A 24,459-nucleotide genomic window follows, 5' to 3' on the forward strand; every position below is an offset into this window, starting at 1 on the left:
GATAGTAGTTATTCAAACATCCATTTTTTGATCTTAATTGCAATAGGATCTCTAGTTTTAGTTTTAGTGTAAGAACAGTCCTTCTGTGCTGTAAATAAGGACAAAATGGTATAAACCTTTCACTTAGGATATTCCAATGCGCTAATATTAACCTCATTAGTGTTTTCTCAAGTAGGCTTACTTATCCAGGAAAAATCATCCAATTGCCTGTAATTTGTTAAAGCTATGATGCCAGATTCTTTTAGCACTTACACGCAATAATGCAAATAACTCGGCACAAATATACACTCTTCCTGAAAATAACAAACCCCCCTACAGACTATATGTTTTTTTAATTGAAATCAGCATTAAGTAAACTTGGAAATGCAGCTATCCAAACTGGTAAGTGCTGAATCCCATCTTCCCTTACTAACTGTAATAATTCCTCCTTAAAAATATGTCTCTAAATAACTTACATGGCACAATGTCTACAAGTGCTATATGGAAATAATTTAATCTCAACATACATAATGTCTTGCAGTAATCTTCAGCCTGTTGAAGCATTAAAGTAATCAGAAATATTGATAAAGATCAAGTTTGTCTAAGTTTTCCGGTCTGTAGTAGTTGACAACATAATATTTTATTTATTAAATTATTCTGTTAATATAATTGCTTGTAGCAATTCCAGAAAGAAGGTGCTCTGTAATTCTGCTGCCCAGTTACATTTGTTTAAAAGGACAAACATTCAGTCTGAATAGTAAATCCTGACACCTTAATTATAGTAAAAGTCTGTCCCTCCTGTTTTAAAACTTTTATATTTTTCCAGTGATGCCAGACTAAATTAAATTGCATATTGAATTTAGAGAAAGAGAAAACTTACATTCCTTTTTTTATGTGTAAGGATGTACTTTATAATCCTTAAAAAAATCCACATACACATGATCTTTTCTTAGACTACAGATTGCTTTTATTTTATTTTTGTCAGTGTTTTAAGTCTGTTAATCCTTATTTGCCTACTCTGTTTCAAAGGGGAATCAAATTGGTTTTGTGGTATATTAATGTTTTATGCAATATTCCATAGAGAACATTAAATAAAAATAAAAGAAAAAGGTTGACCCTTAACACTTACACCCATTTCTTATGTCAAACTGGGAGATGTTGAAAGCCCTATATGGTCATAACCCTTCTATCTAACTGTGACCCTCCTTAACATTAAGCAGGTGACTCGATTAAACATAAATCAGGCATAAAATGCCCTGCATGAGGCAGCACAGTGAATCAAGCAAATTATCAAATGGCAAAACTCATTCTGTGCTCTGGGCAATGTAAGCTGCCAGCACTTATACATCAAAACTTCACTCAATGTAAGATTGATTTTATTTTATTTTGTTTATTTTAATTCCCTACAGCAAGCTATGTTAGTCCTGTAAAATGCTGTCTGCATCATTACGTTCCTAAGAAATGCTTTTCTTTTTTAGCAAAGGCTGATCACGATCTTAAGCAAAGTAATTTATCTAAGACTAGATCTACCGCAGTCTGTAGTAGGTTCTAGCAGAGCTGATATTTTGTGCAATAATACTGAAACTTAAGCTTCTGTGACTGTATAGATTTTTTTGTGTTTGTTTGTGTGTATACACACACTATCAACTTTATCAAAAATATGAGCACCAAAGGAATAATGTTATAAAATTGAATCACCAGTAGCCATTGAAGATATTTTCCAGGTTCAGTAAAGATGCTGGGATTAAAGTGTGTAAGTCCAATCTTAAGGCTAGAATGAATTTTTATGTAAGATGATACATGTCTTCCTTTCACAGTTGCTTTTTATGCTGCCTTAAAACATGTCAAAATAATCCCCAGCAGAGGAGCCTAAAAGGAATGTCAGCTCTGTGGTTATGTAAATCGAATTGAGTGCTTTACAGCAGGTTTAAGATTTTTATAACTCAGAAGTTGTTAACAGCCAGCTGGTTTGTATCTGTTTTTTATGGTTATTCTTGTCATAGGCAGCCTCCACAATTTTTAATTATATTTTATGGTATGTGTTTTCCCTCCTCTTGAATCCCACAGCCGCTCTTTGCTTCAAAAGATATTTTCCACTGGGAAGAGAAGAAGCATTGCTTTGGGACTCCATCATTAGAAATACTGTTGTATAATTCCTTACTGGTGAGAACAGTAGCGTGTGAATACCATGGAATTCCCCGTTGCAGGTCTTTCACTTGCTTCGCCGGTACGGAAACTCACATTATTCTGCACACCCTGTTAGAAAGTTTACGCCCGCAGCCCTTAGCTCGAATTGTTGTCTTCCATTTTTAATGAACTGATTTACAGGTTTTATTGTATTCACAAGGCGAATTCATTCTCGCTTCACAGTTCGGTTTTGAATACATGCTTTGTACTTGGAAGATTTGATTGCATTCCATGTTCTGGATCACCACTCATTTTGTAACACAGGTCCTCAAAAATGCTGTATTTTTTAATTCAGTGACTGCAACAGTGATTCCGGACAAACTTAATCTTTTAAATGTTTCTAGAGCAATGTAGTTTGAAGATTAGAGTCTGAGTCCTATCTGGAGTAGAAATAATTAAAAAAAAAATATATCTAGGAATGAGAAAACCATGCCTGACAACTTGAAAAGCCAATGGCTTATTTCTTGCTATACTTTGAGACGTTATGACATATTTAGTTATATATAACTGTGGAGACATTACCAGAAACTATGTATTCTTGAATGTTTTACAGCATTTTGCTAGCGTTTACTCCCTCTGTGAAATGAAACAGACCACTGTCTAATCGCCTTTAATGGCACATCCTCCTATTGAAACACCTCCTCTCATTTCACATGTAATGATGTAAGAGCTGGAGTCTTAAATAATTAATCACATATAGAAAGCTGTTTGTAAGATGGTTAAGGGTTTAAAAGACTGTTAAGCGTGACAACCATAAGATACTAGAAGGAGTACTCTAAGTCTTCTCTTAGGTGGTGTTCAGAAAATTAACACTTGGTTTTAGTTACAATCTAAAATAGTTACAGTCAATCTCGCTTGAAAAGCTTGTTCTGAAAGTGTAAAGGAAATAATATATGCTTTTGTGTTCTATTCCAAGAATTGATTTGTGTAATCCACTTTCATTATTTTAACAGACTGAAATCAATAGAAGTATTATCATCATACTTAATATATTCAGACATTATGACTCTATAGTAATCTTCTTGTATTACACAATATTATATTTAGATTTGAATGGTAAGTGTTTATTCTGACCCATTTATGGTCTAATGCCTAATGGCAGCAGCTTCTGAACTACACATTCAAATATTTCTCTCTACCGCATTGGCTCCATGTTAATTTCTAGAACTACACAGAGGTGTTCCATGTAACTAAATATAAATACACAAAATATCTACTTATTACAGGAATTGGTTTATTTGTTATAATTTTCTTTTTTACTGTGCTCAGTAGGAAAGTCAAACTCTGCTCTGATCCTGAGAACAGTTATCTTTAAAACTGCAAGATGCTGAAAATAAAGTTTGAATACTTGATCTTAACAAAATCCTGGATGTTTTATCATATTGTTATTATTTTTTTTTGCAGTATTCATCTTATTTGGTCAGGCTAACCAAATTCATTGCTAACCATTGCTAGCAATGCGTAGGAAGACCAAAGGTGCAAATAATAATAACAACATTAGCAATAACAATAATAATAAGAAGAATAATCTTTTCAAATGCAGAAATGCTACAATAGGGATAGTATATACTGGAACTGCAAAATACATATTATCTTATTTCAAAAAGCAATCTTAAACAAACCACAGAAAATCATGGACTGTATGTTTACAAGGTTAGCGACGTATAAGATATTTCATGTTTGCAGATATAGCAAATTGCAGTTATAGTTCGTGGCTACATCTCTCACATAGCACAGTGAGAGCTGGCTCTATTTCCTTACTGTAACCTGCAAAATTAAAAAAAAAAGAAATATATCTATTTCTTGTAGATATATTTTAGCAATTTGAAATAAGAATAATTCTGTACTAAATAACTTTCCTTGAAGAGAGCAAAGCCTGCCCTAATCTATGCCCTATCTATCTATACTCTAATCTAGCCTACCGTAAAATCTCAAAGAAGCTGTGAGAAGATGAAAAAAATACCTGCATGTATCAGTCTGGCACTAGTATTTCAAAGAAAGGATAGACTGTGGGTGTTATTGTGTGGTCTGTAGTACTTGACCAGCTTAGAACAATTCCTTTGAGCAAATAAAAATATGCAGTTTTGAATTAAATTTAATTAGAGTGTGTCTATACTAGTCAGACATTATCTATAAAAGTATTTTGAGGAACAAAATCTGTGCCAGGATTGAGCGGACCAATTGAGCTGGAAAAACACATCAACAGCTGAAGGGACTGTTGTGCATGTATCCAAGGTTTTTATAAATTAATTTGTGCTAGGTGGACCTTGGGATGAGAATTTTCCCCAGTATTAATACTTCTCTCTTTAAAATGAATACTAATTTTCCTCCTTCTTTTGGCATGCACACACTTCAGTTTAGACTGGAAACAAAGTTGAGAACAGTGCTTTTACAATATACATGAACCCAGAACTCTAGTGTATTTTATTAATCTTCACTCAAAAAGAAGGTAGAGCTAAAGAATGATTTGTTTTCCTATTGTATCCTTGAACAGGTAACCTGATGTAGAAGTCCTGCAACATACACCTGTTTTTTGCTGTTTGCAAAGGATGGAAGGATTGTTAGCTAATCATAACTTTTCAGGCCATTTTTTTATAATGTCTGATGGCTGTATGGTACAATTAGATTAGAAATTTATTTTTTAATCCTTAATATCCTGTTTTTCAGAATACAACTTTCTTTGCATTCAGCAAAAAACAGCTAGTCCTATTTTACAAACATAAGGTAAAATCATTATATTCCCTCTTGATAGCACAGTCAGTGATTCAGAAGGAATGCATTTTGCATACAACTAACTCAGGTAGTAACAGAAGGATGAGGAACTTTTGTTTAATTTGAATAAAGCCCTAAGCAGCTTTCAGGGAACCAGGATTTTTTTTACAGATCATTACAAATTGAGAAATGTTTTGAATTTTTGTGGAAAATTACTAAAACCTTCACCTCATCCCCTCCCCGCTTCAGAGTTTGAATTGAACAGATACCAACATGAATTTCCAATTAGTAAAAAACCTGGTATCTGTTAAATTGATGGCTTTATTGAGGGGTGAGGGGGGGAACAGCTCTACCGATAAAAAATCCTAAGTGATTATTTCCTATTCTTTATCAAGGTCTCCTGGGCTCAAAAGACCACAGTGTTTTGTGACCTTTTATTGTGCATGGTAAATTTGAAAGCAATGTTTCATTCTCATAGTTCCTTGGTGGATTTTTACCAATGTACAATTCATATTGAACTGCTTACCTCAGTTCTTAGACAAGTTTAATTTATGTTTTATGGACTTTGTTTGACTTTATAGATATAGAACCAAGGCAGATAACAATATTAATACTTGCGTGGCACTTTGTATTTTTATAGCTTTGTGCAAACTCTTAGCTTGTTTATACTAATAAACCCACTGTAACATAAGGAATTGTTATCTCCACCTGATAAATAGATGGAAAAAAAATGAAAATGCAGATGATATATCTGACACCCTCTGGTAAAATCAGAATTAAAATTCAGCAGTGTCTAATTTCTTCTTCTATTCTTCTTCCATTAGAACAATCTTATTTTCAGCTATAAGAGGTGAACTGCCTCAAAACTCATTCAAATATTTTTCAGGTATTTTCTTTCGGCATCTCTTTTCAATTTCTTCCTGCTACTAAATATGGATTTTAGTGGAAGGAATGTTTGGCACATGTGGTTAAACAGCGGTCATGTAGGTGTGGGGTAATGATCTGTTTGGATTTAATTTACAACTAACTGAAGATAAATCATAAGAAAATGGCAGGCAGGAGAATCAGACGGGCCATCAGCTGTCTAACCAAGTGACTGACCTAGGGGCATCTCTAAAGCTGCCAAAATAACTGTTTATGGAATCTGTCAGAAAGCCAAATCCTACTGCTGGAAAAAATATCCTCCATAATTTTGCATCTGGGTCCTTTCTATGAATACATAAGATGAGAAAAAGAAAGCAAATACATGGTGGAATGTTTTGAGCTAATGCCATTCTACATCTATTCTCCCTGAAGAAAAATAGTATTTTGCTTCTCTCAACAATTTTTTAAAACATTAAACACTAATGAAGGACTGACTGGTTTTAGGGGAGAGAGCGTAGAGGTAGGAGCTCTGAACTGAACTAAACTTTGATTTTTTGGTGTTTATATGGTAGCTTGAAATGGAAATGTTACTTAAAACACCGCTTTGTTAATAGGCTACCATAGCAAGGCTAGCTGATGCTGCAATTGGATGCAAAAAATATTTGATCCTCATAGCAAAGTTGATATTTCTGTTAGTTTTGTGTAGAAATTTCAATCTCGTCAATACAATAAACTTTTCCTTTAGGAGACTGAAAGTATTAATGCGTCCAAAATTGCTGTGCAACATCATTTTGGAGGAAATCTTTTTTTCTGAAGCTGTTTTATAACTCATTTTGTATTTCATGCTCTTACATATGAGGCGTATCAATCACTTATGCTTGAATGGTAGCAATTTTCAGAGAAAACATTTCATTCAATTTCACTAAATTTTTCCTGCAATGTAAACTTAGAAAAAACTTGTGAGAGTAGGAAGAAGCTACTTGTAAATATTGTCCTTCAAAATGGTGGTCAGTTGAGACTTACAGTGCCATTTTGAAATGTCTTTTCTGTGGTTGAGTAGGGCAGGGTATCAACAGCAAAGAGAGAAAAGTGTAAATAGAAATGCATATACATTCTTTGGATTTGAGCATTATATTACACTTTGCATAATATGGCTTATTTATTAAATATTGTTGCTGTAAGGACAGGATCATGCTGATTCATCTGCCTTTATTATGTGAAATCTCACTATATACCACCCACTGGTTAGCATATAGCTTAGAGAAAACACAGTTCTCTTGTGGCCTGTTACTGCCATAGAAAATCTGCTTTGATAGATGTGAAAATTACTCTTTTTCAAGCTTGGCAAAGATATATAGCTATATGTGGCTAATATGTCTAATAAAAGAACAGAGCACAGTGATTTCTAGAAATGTCAGATGAACTTCTTAAACCACTGATAAAAAAAAAAACCCAATCAACTCAAAAACAAACAAGAAACCCTTAATTTCATGAACTGTAAGCACATCACAAAGTTAAATTCAACAACAGTTCTGTATCTTTTCGAAAATAATTCCTCTGTTTCCAAAACTGATCCTGTGTTTTACCATTCTTATCTACTGACTGAGAATTCAATTGTAAGGAAATTCAACAATTCAGTGCAATAATTACGACAAACCAAATCAATCCCAATTATTTCCACTGAAATTTATACCTGCTAAGAAATTTGGGAGTTCTGTGCTTTAGCAGTCCACTTGGCAAGTTTCAGAGCTAAAGTGTTCACTGCTCTTTAGGAAGTGGCCACTACGGTCTTTGCTGCTGTATAGCAGCAAATGCTGGCGCTTATAGTCAGCACTTTACACTTGGAATCTTATTAGCTATCTATATGACTTCCAAGGTGACTTCAAATCAACTTTGATGTCAAATCTTTAGAATCTATATGATGTTGTAATTTTTAAGATAATATAATAACAACATTCCTGTTCCATTTTTCAAATGGTTCATACAGAACATTTTATTATAGAAGTTACAGTGTTGAAGATTAGCAAGGGCTATGTAGCAGAGAAGTACATATACGCTACTTATCAGAAACAGGCTATGAACATTTTTGAAAAGACAAAGGCATTTTCTCAGTTGGTGTATTGATACTCTCATTGTTAAATAAAGAGACTGCATCTTCTGATTTGTTGAAGTTGGATTGCTTGTGATTGAGCTAGACAAAAAAAGTTATTGCCAAGATACTGATTAAATTTCTATTATTATTTTTATTGCTATTTTTATTATTTATTTTTATTTTTGTTGCTAGATGTAGTCAGTCTCTTGCCAATCTGAGAATAAGAAAGTGTAAAATTTGGAATTTAGAAATGGCAAGAAGGAAGGTAACAGCCCATAAGAATAGGAAAATACGGAACACATGTCCTGTCCCAGTCTTGTGCAAATGTTGCCAAGACTTAGGAAAGCGATTTCTAATAACAGATGAAGTTGGGAAAATCCTAATCTATTGATAGCTTGTTTATTAGTGGCTGAAGACAAGATTAATTAAATTATCTGCTGCAAATTATAATCTAGTTCTGCCTACAAAACGGAATCTGTGGAGTACTGCTGTCTTCTTATTTTGTCTGTTAATTTATATCACTAACTTGAGAGGAGCAGGGTAAAATTTCATCTTCTTCAAAGTATTGTTAGCAATATACATGTGATTTCTCATTTACGTATGAAATAATGAGGATTTCTTGGGGTTCTGCTGAGGCCAGTCTTGGGACCCCCTTATGCTTGCATATTCAGTGAGCTTTGAATATTTGTCCATAATGAGGTGACGGTGGTACTGCTCAGCTCTTGGCTTCAAAGAGTATGCCTTTTGGAAGAGTACATGATCAATTATGTAAATCTGAATTTGCTAATGGCCGCAGTTTTTCATAATATAGATTGCAATTACATCAATATAGTAGGGACTGTAAGAAATACCGTGGAAAACTTACTGCATGTTTCTTGTCCTATTATAAGTAAATATAATAATTATGTATGCATTTTAAATACCATATTTTCCCCTGACATTATTAAGAGTCTTCAGGTGTTGATTTCATGAGTATGAAGCAATTGCGAGGTACAAAACAGAAGTATTGAGAGATGTCACTCGGTGATAGCACTGTGGGCCTGAGAGAAATGCCTTGATTTGGCAGCATATCTTGGCTGTGTTTTGCCTGAGTGCTGGGACAGGACACAAGTGCCAGTCACCCCACTTTTGTGCCATGGTTTCTCTTGGAAAGAGATGCGGATGCCTCCAAATGTTACAAGCCGTCACAGCGTGATTTATCTGGTCCCTTGGTCTGCATGCTCCACACTCAGGGTGTAAAATGAAGTATACACACCCCAGAGGTTAGATGCAGCCCTGGGAATTTAGCCTTCTGTTACGCTATGCAACAAGTAGAGCGTATAGGGGCGAGAGGGCTGTCTGTAAGAATTTACTGCCTTTTAATCTCAACGCAGGACTACACAGTGTTCCCTGTAAGTCATTATCACAGCTACTTCATACGATATCACAGTTCTGCATCACAGTACAATACTCTGCTATCACTGTTCTGTAATAGTACATTTAGCCCCATGCCTTGCCTCTGGCACAGCATAATGCATAATGGATCTGAAGGAACTTTAAAAAAAAAAAAAAAAAGAGCCCCAAATCCATAGAGTGCGGCTCTTGAAGCTGCAACACTTCAAATGAGGTGAGGGGTGGAGGAGAAGAGAGGGCTCTACTGACCCTTACAGGTGAATTCTCTACACTCGGAAACAAGAAAATTCTCTTACCAACTTTATGTGTTAAAACAACATCACTGAAATAATCAGCCTTGAAATAGCCAGTAGATTGGTGAGATTTTTTTTCTAGTATGAAATTGACTTTTGTCATTATAATGCTTGGTGCATCCTACTTTTGATGCTGCAAATACAGAGATGCAAAGAGTGGAATATTGCTGAATTTGTCAGTATATACTGCAATATATTTATATTTTTTCTTTTCTGGGAAGCAACAACCACTTTAAAACTAAACATGCCAAAACAGAATTGGAATTGTTCTTTAAAGTTATTTTTAAATTTTTGATATTTATTCATGTTGCTTATTCTTATGCTGTTATTGAATAATCCTATGAAATCTTTTTTAAAATGCCTTGAAATAATAATCTACATTTTAAATGTCTACTGAAGATACACTACTAAGGAACTATGACTATTTCATCTTAGTTAGGAGAGGTAATTGCAACTGATGTCTTCCATTCATTTCCTTCCCTTTTCATGAAAGGTGTAATGCTGCTTTCTTTTCTTGGGGAGGGCAAGAGCCTGAAATAAATTTGTAGCTAACAATCGTTATGCGCAATTTAACCACCAAATGTATGAATCTGATCTTGCTTTCTTCGGGCTAAAATGTTCTTTTTGGCCTTAATCCCACATGAAGTCAATAGTGGTGGACTGTTACTTCAGTTTAGAGCCTCGTGTAGATGACAGGTCTCTCTCAGTGAGCACGTCAGTCTTCCAGAAGGCCTTAAAAGCTGAAACTGGGATGCTGTGATCCACAGATAAAAACTCATTCGATTCTAGACTTATTTTGATCCCTCAAACACTTATGCACACGAATAACTTAATTTCACACACATGAGTAGGCGTCTGGGCTACAGTGGGTCTAGCTGAATGAATTCGGTACTTCTGTTTGCAAGGCTGAGCTCGTAACTTGTAGGGAGACATACTTCCACTGGGCCATCAGGCTGCCTCGACAGTGTTTAGATGTTAGTTTAATCAAAGAACTGTGTGCCATTACCCCAGGATCTGTGTCAAGCTGTGGATTAGGTTCATAAAAAAAACTACAAAAGCTCCTGCTGGTTGAAAGATTATGAGTATTTAGCTACATTACTGCTGTTATAGGCATGAACACATCCTTTCAGTATTTTTGAATCGTAGCAGTGTTACAATTAATTAATTGTGTCCATCCAGTTATAAATCGAACTAAAGTTAGAGAGCAAGGTTTTATTAAGCACTAGTGATTTTCCTATTTCTACTTGATTTTCTTATTTTGTATTTGACTGAACTGAAGCTGAATTATGTTTTTCTAAACTAGACTCAAAGAGTATGTCAATAAAAGACATTGTAGTTAGTCAAATCCAAGAATGTTTGTTAATCAAGAAAATTCGTGGAACACCAATAACTATCAGTAACTGTCATTATGTTAAAGCTTTTAATTTCTTGTAACAGAGAGAATAGTGTTGTGAGAACATGAGATAATACACACAAAAAGAAGAAAGGAACTTCTGTTTGCAGAAAGTGCAGGGAAGTTGTTCCCATAATAAGTCATTCTATTAAACAAGAGCCATTATTGCACTCTAGCAATGCAAATGTAAAGCAGAAAGTCTATTAGGAACCAAGCAGCATTGTTAGTGTAATATATTGTTAGTATATGTATTTTCCCTTCCCACATACTGTTCTTTTTTTTTACATTATATACTATTTAGCTAAAGAGATTGTGGATCCAGATTTGACACTTAAGTAAAAGTATTTTTTTATATTGTTCAAAGCTGACCTCTGCTTTTATAAAAGCTTGATCTGCACTTTTTCATCTGTTTAGAGGCATACATTTTTGGTTAAGAAATTGAAGACAATCTCTTTGTCTTTCTCCTAAGCTAGGGAGGTTGAGATAAAAAAGAATGCCTGCTTTAAAAGTCACACATGGCTGTAATTTAAGATTTTTTTTTTACCTCATTGTCCATAAGAGTTGAAAGAAACCTTCAATGAAAGTTTATTAACTAGGCCAATGCCTGAGGCAATAAAGGTTCATTTATTACCAGTTTCTTGGCTGTTTTTCTTCTTCTATTTTTCAGTTAAACTCATAGCGTAAGATAATACTTCACAAAATTAAACCTTTGACCTTCTGTGGAGTTAAGTCGCCTTTGATTAGATAAAGTAACAATTTATGGTCCAGCATGAGGTTGCACATGAAATGAATAATGCAAGAGACTGAATGAGAACCGAGAATCTATTGCTTTTGAAAAGATGACTGTTGTTTAAGAAAGAATGTTCTCTCTTAATTGTATTGTTGCGATGCTGTATGCATTTCAGTAGTATTTTAAACTGTTGTTTAAAAGTACAATATAGGGAGGCATTTATGCAATATACATTGTTTAATTCTGTCACAGTTCCATCAAACAAATAATAAATTCACAGATTACAAAAGCATGTTAAGCTATAACAGTTAGAAATTTATTGTGCTATTTGAAATACAATTCATGATTTCACTTTTTACCCTTGAGTACAAAGGAGTGAATCCACAACATAGAACAACGTCAGCAAATATATGTCCATCAGTTCTATAAATGGCAATATTAGATAAAATAATTACATTTACATATTTTTTGCAGCATCATTTAACTTGCCAGAAGTTATCTTTGAACACATGAGATCGTAATATTAAATTTTTCTACTTTTAACAAAATGAATCAAAAGGACCCTGCTTCTTTCTAGGTCAGTCTTTTATTTCTGTAACAGTTTTATGAATTGCAAAGACAGATTATAGGTAAAAAGATTCTTAGACTTGAACGTATGCTGTGGAAATTTAACTCTTTTTCTTATTTATTTTAAATGCAATACTCCTACCTCAAAATTCATATTGCAATTTAAGAGTAGTTACAGGAAAAAGGTCTGATTAGTTTTGATGAACAACAGATGGTTTGAGCCTCACAGACACTGGTTTTGTCCCAGTGTAACACTGGCAATTTCATTCAGTTGTACCAGTCTAAATTCATATGGCTGAAATTCATATGGCATTTCTTTCTTTAAGAATATTTAGAGTGCAATTGGTTATGTCACTTTTATTCACATAACTCTTTTAATAATATTGCCTTGTTTAAGCTGTTTGAGAATAGACTGGAAGAGCAATTTGCACTGAACCAAGCAAAATGAGCAGCAAAATATAGCTAGATTGGCCAGGCTAGGATTTCTTGTTTATCCTAAGATATCAGGTAACGGAATTTTGGGGGTATAACAATATTGTTGTGTTGGATCAGTCCAGGAAGCTTAGCAAAAATAAGATTTCTGAATAACTGTCGAATTCCAGGCATTTGCCTACGTGATACATGAAGAACTCTTACATACATGAAACGTAGTATATTTTAACAGAACATTATGGTGTAGTCTGAAGTCCCCCTTTCTGAATTCCAGCCTGTGTAATCAGACCTCTGTCCTCCTGCAGATTGCTTTCCCCTTCTTGTTTTATGTATCACACTATATAAAACACCCATTAGATCAGAGACTAACGTTAGGATCCCATTTCATTTGAAATAACTGGGCAGCAGCGTAGGAAGCTACCAAAAACTTGTGCCTGAACTGTGAAACCCCTGGAACCCGTGCAGTGATCTGCAATGGCCAGGGGCAAGTCCTAAGAGGTAACCCAGCATTTCTTACCGCAGCCAAGTTTCTCAGATTTTAGTAGGGATTTTGCCCACGTAAGGGCTTCAGTGTGAAATCTGGAATTAAATCAAGAAAAAGACATGAATTATTTTCAAGTCAGTGCCACTGAAATAAACTATAAGAACAGGGATTAAGCATTAATTTGAAATAATGAAAGGCGTTACTTCAGAATTTAGATGAGATTTGGACTTCCTCCCACACAGTGAATAAAATATTTCTAAAGAATGAACTTCCCGGCAAATTAACGAAATGAAGTGTAACACACTGTTGACAATCATTTGTTTAGCTTTCTGTCTGATCTGTGATGGCAAAGATAAGATATATTGAAAATGTTATCAAAGTCCTAAAGAAAAAGGTTGTGGAAAAAAATATATACATTATTGGACTTTTAATGTTCTAATGTGTATATATTTTATATATATATATATATATATATATATGTATGTATGTATATAAAGGAAGATAATAGTTATATTAAAGAAGCTAATAATTAGTCATTAGAAAAAATAATATTAGGAAAAATAATTAGGAATAATAAGTTATTATTAGGAATAGTTGTATGACGGAAGTTAATAGTGAATTAAGGCCAGTTACTTAAATAATTTTATAATTTGTCCCTGGACCATGTTTAGACATACAATTTAAAATGTTTATTTTGAAAAAGTCACACTGCCTTTGGTTTTTTTGTTTTGTTTTATTTTGTTTTTTCCTCAAATTGGATATGTTATAAACTGATCAAGCCATCAAAACTAAAAGTTTTAAGAGATGATTCTTAAGCCAGGGAATAGTATTTGTTGGATGGCAGTAACCCAGTGTGTGACATAAGCCCCGCCAGTAATTCATATACTTTTTGAAAAATATGTCATTATCTAATGGCAGTTCTCTTGAGCATTTTGCTTGAAAAACAAAATTGTTTTCTGAAGGTGCTATGTTTTTTGTCAATGTTTTCTCTTTCATTCATTCATTTTTCAGCACTGGAGACCACACATACTGGGCTAACTTCTGGTCTCATTCTCACCCACGAAATTCTGACTTCAGTAGAGTTATATGGGTGTAAATTAGACGAGAATTTGGCAGGAGAAAGCTTATGATTATATTTGGCAGAGGCAGCAGACTGCAACTTTATTAACATAATTAACAGCTACAAACACACCCAACAGGCCAAAGTAATCTAGTGACAGAAGAGAGAAGGTCTTTGTAGAAGGGGACCATTCGCACTTTCTTTTGGTGTTCTGCTGCTTGTTCCTGAGTCTCTACTAAGGCTTGGAGAGCTTTCAATTGAGTTATAATTCAAATTCATACAGCTCCTACAAGACACCTTGAACAGACTTTTGCTGATGAGTCTATAGGAACTGTCAGCAATACTGAGATTACTTCAGAGCCATGACTGTTGAATTGAACTCTACTTTCTGATGTTTTGCTTTTTGAATTAAATTCTTGGACAAGATTAATTGCACACAGTAAGAGACTTAAATGAATAGCTTTATAAAGCATTAAAGTTCTAAGTATGTCACATGGGAAAAAAGCTGTAAGGTTTAAATGAATAAATGTATTTAATGCATAAAATGTCTAGGCTAATTTTTTAATTCCTTTACTAACATCCTTTATTGAAAAAACATACTTTATTCATCCATCTTAGTTATACTGCTGTGGTTCTGGTAATTTAATATTCCTGCTCTTCGCTAATCTTCTGGTTCAACAGAAGTAAACAATAGGTTTCATAAATTAAAAATACGCTCTTCAGAACATGCTTCTAAAGATAAAAAACAAGGCTGTAAACATTTATGACTGAAACAAACTAGATTGTTCAAATACTGCCATGATGTATCATGTATATCAATATGGCACTGATATCAGTTAGAATGCAAACAAGGTTTTAAATGATGTGCCCCTTCATTTCAGCTGGAGAATTCGCTTTACACCATCTGCCTATCAGATGGTTAGGAACCAGGACTGCGTATTAATGCCACATGTTCGATTTTCTTTCCTCTTGTAATGGTTAGATTCATATTGCTAATAGCTGTGCATGAGCACTGTCGATGAAATTTGTGTGACGATGGAGTGATGAGATATTTATAAAGCTGCCTGTCTCACTGCATAATCAGCGGGAAGAATGCCAGACATAAACAACTTATCAATTTCAGAAAATTAATGATAACTATCATTGATTATCCTGGCTTGGAAATTTTTGTAACTTCTCAAATAAATATTTGTAAAGAATAAAAAGTATCTTAGTGGCTCCTTAATGTGATTCTTATTATTTCTTCCATTTCAGTTCCCTTATTAGGTGACTTTTGATTCTCTCATATTTCAAGGTAAAGGTCTGTAATGAAAAGTGTACAAGTTGGAAATTCTTTAGCTACTTAGTGTAAGGGTCAAGTGATATTAAATAATGTTTAGTTCAAAAGGCTCTTTTGAACAAGAAGTTAAAAAAATTCAAGTCAATTTGAACTTTAAAGTTTTGAATTTAAAAATATACAGATAGATGTTACTTAGCAGTTTACTAATCTCTTTTGTTTCTATTTGGCAACCTTTGCTGGTAAGATCTTTAGCGAAGTAAGGCCCTTTGCTAGACAGAACGTTTTGACTTGTATCTTACCACAGTATAGCACCATGCATGATCCTAAGGCATGAGGTTTTGCATTGCTCTATCATTACGATCAAGCGGTAACAAAAGAAGTAACAATAAAGAAAAAAACATGAGATTAGAATTGCTGTGAGGAAGTGGGTTAAGCTACCATACTTAGGATTATTCCTTGGATTTTTCTCCCACTTATACCCATGCTTTCATGTACAAGGCACACATTTCAGATTCATACAGTTCAAATTAATTGCTACGTAGTAGCAAAGTAATCATTTCAATCACATATTCAGTTGTATGAGAGAAGGTATGAAGTTAGAAGTTCAGTTTCTGATTTTTTCTAATTATCAGTTATGATCACAAGCATTATTTTGATATTCAAGAGCTAAGCAATCTGTATTTTATTTTCTTAGACCCTGTGCAAAGGTTACGGCCTCCTCCAGAGAATAGCATTATGGCCTATTTTAGAGAGAAGTACTGAAGTATATATTTTTATATATTTGGTTGCAAAAGCAGGTTTGTATTCCAGTAGTTCTACAACCAGGTCATTACTCCACTGAGACATAACATTTACGAGGGGGCTCACAAGTCCAATAGAATATCTGTTTAACATGGTATTTATTCTAATACGTGGAAGTGCTTAAAAACTGCTCGTCTACAAGTGCTGTCACGACCAAAAGTTTGAGGCCTGCTGTTGCATTTATTGGTTGTATCGTATTTGAACATTGCTGTGAAGGATTGCTCTTTAAAGCTACTAGTTTTAGCTTGCAAGCGATATATATATATAAAAAAGGAAGTATAGGATATCGCATTGTTTAATGAACACAGGATGCAAACCAAAGTTCAGAGGTGCACCATCCCTTTTTCTGCAGCCTAATTTAAGAACTGTAACCTAATTTGTATAATGTATAACTTCATATCCTTCCTCTAAGATAAAAATATCATTGGAAACCATCCATGTTATTGTCAATACCTTTTTATGATCAGAACATGCACGTTTTGTAATAGTAGCAAAAGCTAAAATAAAATGAAAGCCTCATGTTGAACCACTTTCTGATTTGAATTCTTGTCTTTTGGCATATCTTCTTCTACCTGAAACAGCAGTTTTTTAAGTAATATTGATCTGACAGTGCAGAATGTAATTATCACTTACTTTGTAATTCCGGTGACACTCGGAGGTTTTAGAAGCCTGTTCATGAGGACAGTAGAGAGGCTGCAGTTGTTTGCTCGTCTCTGTGCGGTCATGCAAAGAAATAAGAGAGGATAAGTTTGGGTCAAGACATAAGATATTTAAAAACACCTCTTATGCCCCCCAGCACGGTAGGGGTGCCTGATGCCCCGCCATCTGCGTTCTCCCCCACGCCTCGGCCTAGTGCAAGCACAAAACGTAGCAGTAGTGAACTCATCTTCCATTTAAGGAGGTGAAAGGGACAACAGCAGGGCCTCAAAAACAGTAGTGTTAGCAACATTTATCTCAGCAGCCTGCGACTGTTTACTTATTGGATCTTTCCTGTGAAACCACACTCTTGTTTTCCTGTGCTAGGCAGCAGCCTGGGCCCATTTGAGGAGTAAGCTGTGGAATTAATTCCTCCTGAGATGTATAAGACACTTCACACCTCTTAGAAAATGAACATCTGAAAGTCAAGCAGACACCTTTAAACTAATTACACTGAGTTTTTTTCAAGCCATCTCCACTGTCAGGGCAAGAATTTTGGTTGTAAATGATGGAACCTGAGATTCTGCTCTTATCCTGTGGCAACCGAGATGGAGGGATTGGTAACTTTATTGCATGTAACTTATCTGGTTTAGTGCCTTCGTTTCCATCTCTGCCCACTGGGTCAACAGTATGGGGTAAGCAGAGAGTAGTGACTGTTTTTTCCTAGGTAGCTCTTGTGAAGTTTTGACCCGAACTTCTCTCCGTTAACACCTAGGTTGGTGTGGAGGGGTCCGAGGAGATACTTGTACTGTCTAAGGACTGCAGAGGTTGAACAAAGACTATTGAATTTTGAGTGTTGGCATTACTGGGCAATTTCTCTAACTGCTTTTGAAAAGGAGAACCTTTCCTATTTATGTAAAACATTCTTGCAAGTGGCTGGATGGTAGAAATTTTGTTTGGTAGGAGTAGCATTTGAACTTCCTGAAGGTGGCTTTTGGTTTAAATGGTTTGCATACTTTCTCTTAGATAAAAACTTTGCTTCCTTGAAGTCTTGGAAAAGTAAAATACATGTTTTACCTATGTTCTGCATTAATAAACCTTTCCTGTAACAAAGCTTGTGAGAATGTCCACATCTCTTTGATGTTATGTGTAAAATCAGAAAGACATGGCTGATTTATCTCAGTTGCTATTCATAAATAGAATAGTCTTTAACATGGCAAACACATTTTACATACAAAGAGCTTTTTTTTTTCTGAGTGCATTTATCCATATTTTCACCTTTTCATAGTCAGACACTTCAAGACATGAATTACAAGCTAAGTTGGATTTCTGAATACGTGTATTTGTAGCTGGTTAGTTGAGATTGTATTATCACTACAGTAACTGCATACCAAGTTAAGATTTAGGAAAATGTATAGAAGTAATTAGCTAAATAGGAGGTGAAGCATGTGAAGTAGAAACTTGAAAAAGCTAATAATCTCCAAATCAAAGAAGAAGAGTACTATTCCATACAATTCTGTTTTAATTTTGTAGTAAAGAATGAAGGAAGAGTAACAGTCTTATGCCCTACAACAATGAAGAGTCATAGAATAATGCATATTAAGTTTTGTTCATACTTCTTTGTAGGCCTGACAGCAGCAGCTGCAGCAGCAGCAGCTGCCACCAATGCCGCCATAGCAGAAGCAATGAAAGTGAAAAAAATTAAATTGGAAGCTATGTCCAACTATCATGCAAATAATAACCAGCATGGAGCAGACTCTGAAAATGGAGATCTGAATTCAAGTGTTGGTAAGTCTCAGATATGGTATTTTTACATTTTAGTAATGCTATGATATCTTATTAAAAAGGTGATCCTTCTGGACTTTCTTCTGAAGTCTTTGATTTGGTGTAAATTATTGCATATTTGTTTTTCTTTTCTTATTGTTTTTAGGTTTATTTTGTGGCTGACCTTTACAATAGCATTCGGCATTGTTGTTACTATTACAAAACCATTCTTTCCTTTGCAGGTTACTTTTGCAGACTCCAGTTAATATTTGCTATGAAAGAAAGTGGTTTGATTGCTTAGAGTTCATTTTTCAAAGTACAGGTGGGGTGACAGATGATGGTGTCAAAGTGAAATTTAACAATGTCTCCTGCTCAGTGTGCTGGGTATCGACTTTAGGTAATTCAGAACACAAGCTTGAAAGCAAAATATTTCATACTTTCATGCGCCCTGTGACAAAAGGAAAACATACATACACAATAAATTATTGCCATGCTCTGCAGTTCCTAACATATTTTATTTTAATAAACACACTCTTAAAATATAGTTAACAGGTTTTTCCGTTTCTTAAGCAGCCATCAGCAACTCATGTTCTTTCTCAAAAAGAATTGTTTCAGTATACTTTATTCATTTGTTTGGCCAATTTGTTTTGCTAAAGCATACTTCAAAGCTAGAGTAACTTTTTGTTGTTGTTGATTAAATCTTTAATCATCTGTGTGTGTCTGCTGTAAAATGTTTCGTTATGCCATTTCATTGTATTGGCTCCTTTTATCATGTTGAGACAGTATTAACTCAGCAACAGAAATTCAATGACAAAGAGGTATGTTCAGAAGACTGCAGTCAAGATTGGTGTATATAGGAAAAAAATGACTTAAGATAGGATTTTTTACAATTCTTCTTTTTCTATTTGTTTATTTGTTAATTTTTCATCTCTGAAATGCTTTTGAAATTAGTCTTAAAGATAATAATTATGCACTATCCTTAACATAAATAGATATGAGTTTATGAACAGTGTTTCTATATAGTTCAGTAGATACTGCCCTTCTGTTATACGGAAGTAATGATGTGGATTGCAGTTCAAAGAATAACTTCACCTAGGTGCATAACTATTTTAAACAATAACAATATTTATGCATTACTACATAAGGTGAATGTCAGATTTTTGTTTTGCTTGTAAAGGAAAAGCTGTTAAAAAGGTGCTCCTCTAGGGTGAAGAGAAGGTCTTAAAGTTGTGTAGTGCTCAGATACCGACACATGCAGTCACTAGAATATTTGTGGAAAAACTGTCCTCTTGGAAAGAAGGCAAGAGTGAATAAAGAGCAGGTGTTTGAAATCTGAGAGGACCTGATGGGTACAAATGGACTGGAAGGACCAGGTGGCCCTTATAACATACTGAAAGAAAAGTGAAGTAATGAGAAAGAATAAGGATATAAATACAAACTATGAGGATAAAGAGACTTAAACAGAATTAGAAGCTACTTGAGATTTGAATTTGAGACTTAGAGGCATCCATATGTGAAATAAAATGTTCAGATCTTGAATTATGGAGCTGTTATTCTGCCTGGCAGTCCTGAGGCACTTGTACATCTATGGCAGTGTAAAGTTAACAGATGAGCAACATGTAAACCAAATGAAGTGTTTGTAGGACAGTGGATGGAAGGCATATTTTAATCTGAATAAAAAAGAAAAAAGAATGATTTTAAAATCATTCTTTCAGTCATAACTTAGTTAATCTACTATTATACAGGTTAATCATTTTACCTATTTAAGAAAATATATTCAGGTCATTCAAGTCACGTTTTCGTAGTGCAAAGTTGTGAAGTAAGATTATTTACTGTAATTGTCAAAATTTCCTTTCAGCCACCTAAACCTACTGTACCTGATTTAACTGGATGAAGAATTGAGTTCATTTTATTCAGAAAAATTAAATTTTTGAGTACAGTGAATAGTGTTCCAATTACTTCCATGCCATGAAGAATATCTCTGGACATGCAATATGTTTGTGCATGTGAAATTGAACTATACCGTTCCTATTGAGGTTATCTTTAAAAAACAGTTTGTATGTATTTGTTTCTTTCATAGTGGTCACCATCTAGTATCCAGTATTGTTTATGCTTATGGAATCAGAAAAGTAATGACTACGAGTAGTAATGCCAGGATATTCCTAAGTTCAGTAAGAGTTTAGTCTGTACTTACTATTTGAATTTTTGAAAATCAGCGTATTATATTATACTGGCAAAAACCCTTATTTCAAAACTGTTGCTTTATAGTAGGTGTGGGTATGCAGGTTTAGTTGGATTTTATTCAAATTTTTATTTTTATTTTTTCACATAAATATTCTCAAGTCCATATATCATTAGTGAATTAAATTATGGGTTTTCAAGCATGAATTTGAAATCTTGTGTTATTGAGTCCTGACAGGTGGAAAGAACAAAAGAAAATAATGCAATCTTAGTTTGTATTTTAAATTATGTTATGTCCCTACCTAAACTGAAGAAAAAAATAAAATACAGGGTAAAAGCATAATCAATACATTTTAACCCATTTATAACAAGCACTATGGTACGATACTGTACATGAAATGATCATACCTTATTGTTAGCCTTTTTCTATGCCTATGCAAAAGAGTATAAATGAGGTATGGGTTCCTGCGTTGAACCGTCAGCTTTACCTCCAAATTGTCTTGCTTTTTTGGTTTTAATCAGATGCTTAATGTGACTTATAGAAGTCATTTTTGTAGATGAACATTGTAAAATTATGCAGAGCACTACACAAATTTATTAACTTGGTCCTTTGAAGCAACAGCCAAAAGGTTATCGAGTGAAGGGAGTTAAAGGAAGCCAATGATACTAATAAGTAATTATTTTATATCCTGAGTTTTGCATGGTAACCTTGAGCTTGCATCCTCCCACCAGAATTATCATTTTAGAAGGGGAAAAAAAAAAGAAAAAAAAAAGAAATTACAGCAGAATCCGAGTGAGGTATTAGCACACTGAGTAAAATATATGGCTGCAACGCCTTTCTCCCCCATCCACAATCAATTGGATTCTTTTAGTTTAATATTTACTTGCTAAGATGAGATGCTAGTCTGCATGGTGATAAACAGTCTGCTACTGGCATCTGAAGGTGACCTGTCAGTTCATATGGACAAATCTCCTGCTTACTGAAATGTACAAAATAAATCATTAAAGCAGGCAGGTGCTCATTCCCAGATTTAAATCACCATAGATTTATGATTTGAATTAATGCTTCATTTGGTCATAGAAATAGATGCTGAGACAAATGATATGCAGTGGTTGGGGCTTCCATACTGTAGCCATCCTAATATTGATTACTGAGATGTCTTTGCAATCTCTTGTTTATATCAAGTTCTGTCTTGTGACAGCTTGGCTGATATGAGCTACATTGCAGATAAGAAGGAAAAATGTCCTGGGTTCTTTTTAGTGGCAACTCTACATACAACATGCAGGATAGATAAATTACTATTTTTTTGTTTAAAAAATGGATTCCGTATGGCAGCAAACAAAATACAATCCTGTTTCTAAGATTACACTTTTTTTTTTTTTTTAATTACAGAATTAAACGAAAGAGAGTGACAAGGTCAAACTTTAAATTTCATTGAGGGGTTCTGCTCTTTCTCATATTAACATCTTAACGATGATATTAGGATCAGTCGTATATTTGTCATCTGATACTCCAAAGGTATGGATAGGTAGAGCACCTCAATTATTTCCTTGCTGCTTAAGTACTTGCTGCCCTGCTATCATACTTCATTAACCTCAGGCAGTATGAGAAAGAAGCCTTTAAAAGTAAATATATTTAAAATCATTTCTGTGAGCTAGGCGTTGCTATCTATAACTTGGTAAGAAGTAAAGAACCATCTCTATGCTTTTGCTTCCCTAAGACTTTGTATAATGAAAACACTATGCATACAGCCCAGGGAATACTTAAAGGCTTTGTAAAGACCTTTGCCACTTGCTAAAATCTGACTCATAGAACTTGTAAACAACTATCAACAATAGTAAATTACTTGCTTAGTAGGAAATGAGTTCATATCTATTCAAAATGTGATCTCAAAACAGATGTCCCAAGAAAATGTCATTGTTTAAACTACATTCATACACAAAAAAAATGCTATTATTTCTTTAAGGAAGTGAAGCAATCATAAAGACTTTGGTGTTCTCGGTTTCTAAACACAGTTAGGAAATACAAGGCAACGTTTTACACTTGGCCAGCACGTTAATCTATAAACAGCCACAAAATGTGTTGAAAATTAAGAGCCTCTCTTGACCTGTTAGGTTTCCTATTCATCCATATTACCTTGCGACACTTAAAATTATAAGAAAAATGTGAGGTATCCTGTGATCTGTTGTCCAAAAGTAAAGGTTACTTGCTTACTTTTATTCCTTTTTTCCTCCCGAATCAGAGATAAAAAAGATTTAGCTAAATTATTTTTCTCCAGTGACCTCCCCCAATAATAGAGCAGTACCAAATGCAGTCATTTCCTTTTTCTAAACACACGTGTCTATTTGGAAGGAAAGAATTACTTTTATGGTTTCAGGAAAAAGTCTTGGAGACCTTGAGAAAGCAAATAAAAGGAAACAGAGAATGCAGGCCACTGAGCACAGCTCTGCAGTTGCACATCTGATTCTCTGCCTTGGCAATGTTAATGAACCTCAAATCCTCCCTATAATTAGATGAGGGAATTGCTTATATTTTCAAACAGATGATGCTGCTATAATGAAACGATTGACAGGGAACTTAAGAGTGTCTACAGTAGTCATTTGGTTTCCGGGTTTTTCTTTTTTTTTTCCTTTTTTCTTTTTTTTAAGTGTAAAAAGAAGATTGGCTGTAGATACAGGTCCTGGGAGAGGTAGTAATTTACACAGAATGCTATGACAGGTGTCTTTGTATAGCAAGGAAATAAAATGGAAGAGAGAAATGATGGGCAGGTACAGCAGTTTTTTTGGGGAGGGGGTGTCCTGTGCTTATTCTGCTTGGGTTCTTTAAAAGGGGCCGAGACTCAAGAGATGGATCCGGATTGAGTGCACAGCTGTAACTGCTGATGAGCTAATTGCTCCTTATCTCTCAGCCCCATTCATCTTCATTTTTTACCAATTACTGAGAATTATCTGTGTTCTCAGTTGGATATGAGAGTTAATCCTTTTTGGTTAAGCTGGCAGTACTGTGAGCAGATTCCAAATCATAGGGTGAAAAAGCCAGAGCAAGCTTGTTCTAAAACTCTCTCCAGTTCAATGACAGTATCACTAGTTCATAAGATTTTTGCTATTGTTTAACAGATTAAACACTGAAAGACTTTTTTTTTACTTTAGTTATTTTTATTATGTATTCTTCTGTTAGTATAAACTGTTAGTGTAGCCAGATGAATGCGATTCCTTTCTAAAAACACTCTCTTGCAAAGATGACAATAAGACAAACAATAACTTCAGACTCACAGTATTCTTCACAGTATTTCCGTGCTTATTGGATTACACATAACAATTCTTTTAGCACTGAACCTTTTAAAGACAAGACCATATATGTAACTTCAACATGATGGGACATAAGACAAATGATTGTCAGTGATATGTATCTATTTCTGTGAATGTCTTTGAGATCTGTGGATGAAAAGTGTTATGTAGGTTATAGCAAAGGCATAGTCATATAGCCTTAAGGACAAATGTGGTATGCTGAGCACATCGTATTTCAAGCTAAAGGAATGCCTTCATAAAACAGTGCTTTGGGAATGCACAGAATACCAGAAACAGATAATTTGGTAAGAGTCAGGTCACTTAA

General features: G+C 34.5%; 1 protein-coding gene across 7 annotated transcripts in view; it reads left to right on the top strand.

Annotated features, from left to right (window-relative positions):
- DACH1 (dachshund family transcription factor 1) overlaps positions 1-24,459 on the top strand; it is a 364,372-nt gene that overhangs the window by 174,110 nt on the left and 165,803 nt on the right. For all 7 annotated transcript variants that reach the window (XM_068929669.1, XM_068929671.1, XM_068929670.1 and 4 more), the window contains exon 3: positions 18,528-18,689. In XM_068929669.1, coding sequence (XP_068785770.1) covers positions 18,528-18,689 — 162 coding nt within the window. The remainder of the gene's footprint in view (positions 1-18,527; positions 18,690-24,459) is intronic.

The sequence above is a fragment of the Struthio camelus genome, chromosome 1, assembly GCF_040807025.1.
Source record: "Struthio camelus isolate bStrCam1 chromosome 1, bStrCam1.hap1, whole genome shotgun sequence".
NCBI classification, from domain to species: Eukaryota; Metazoa; Chordata; class Aves; order Struthioniformes; family Struthionidae; genus Struthio; species Struthio camelus.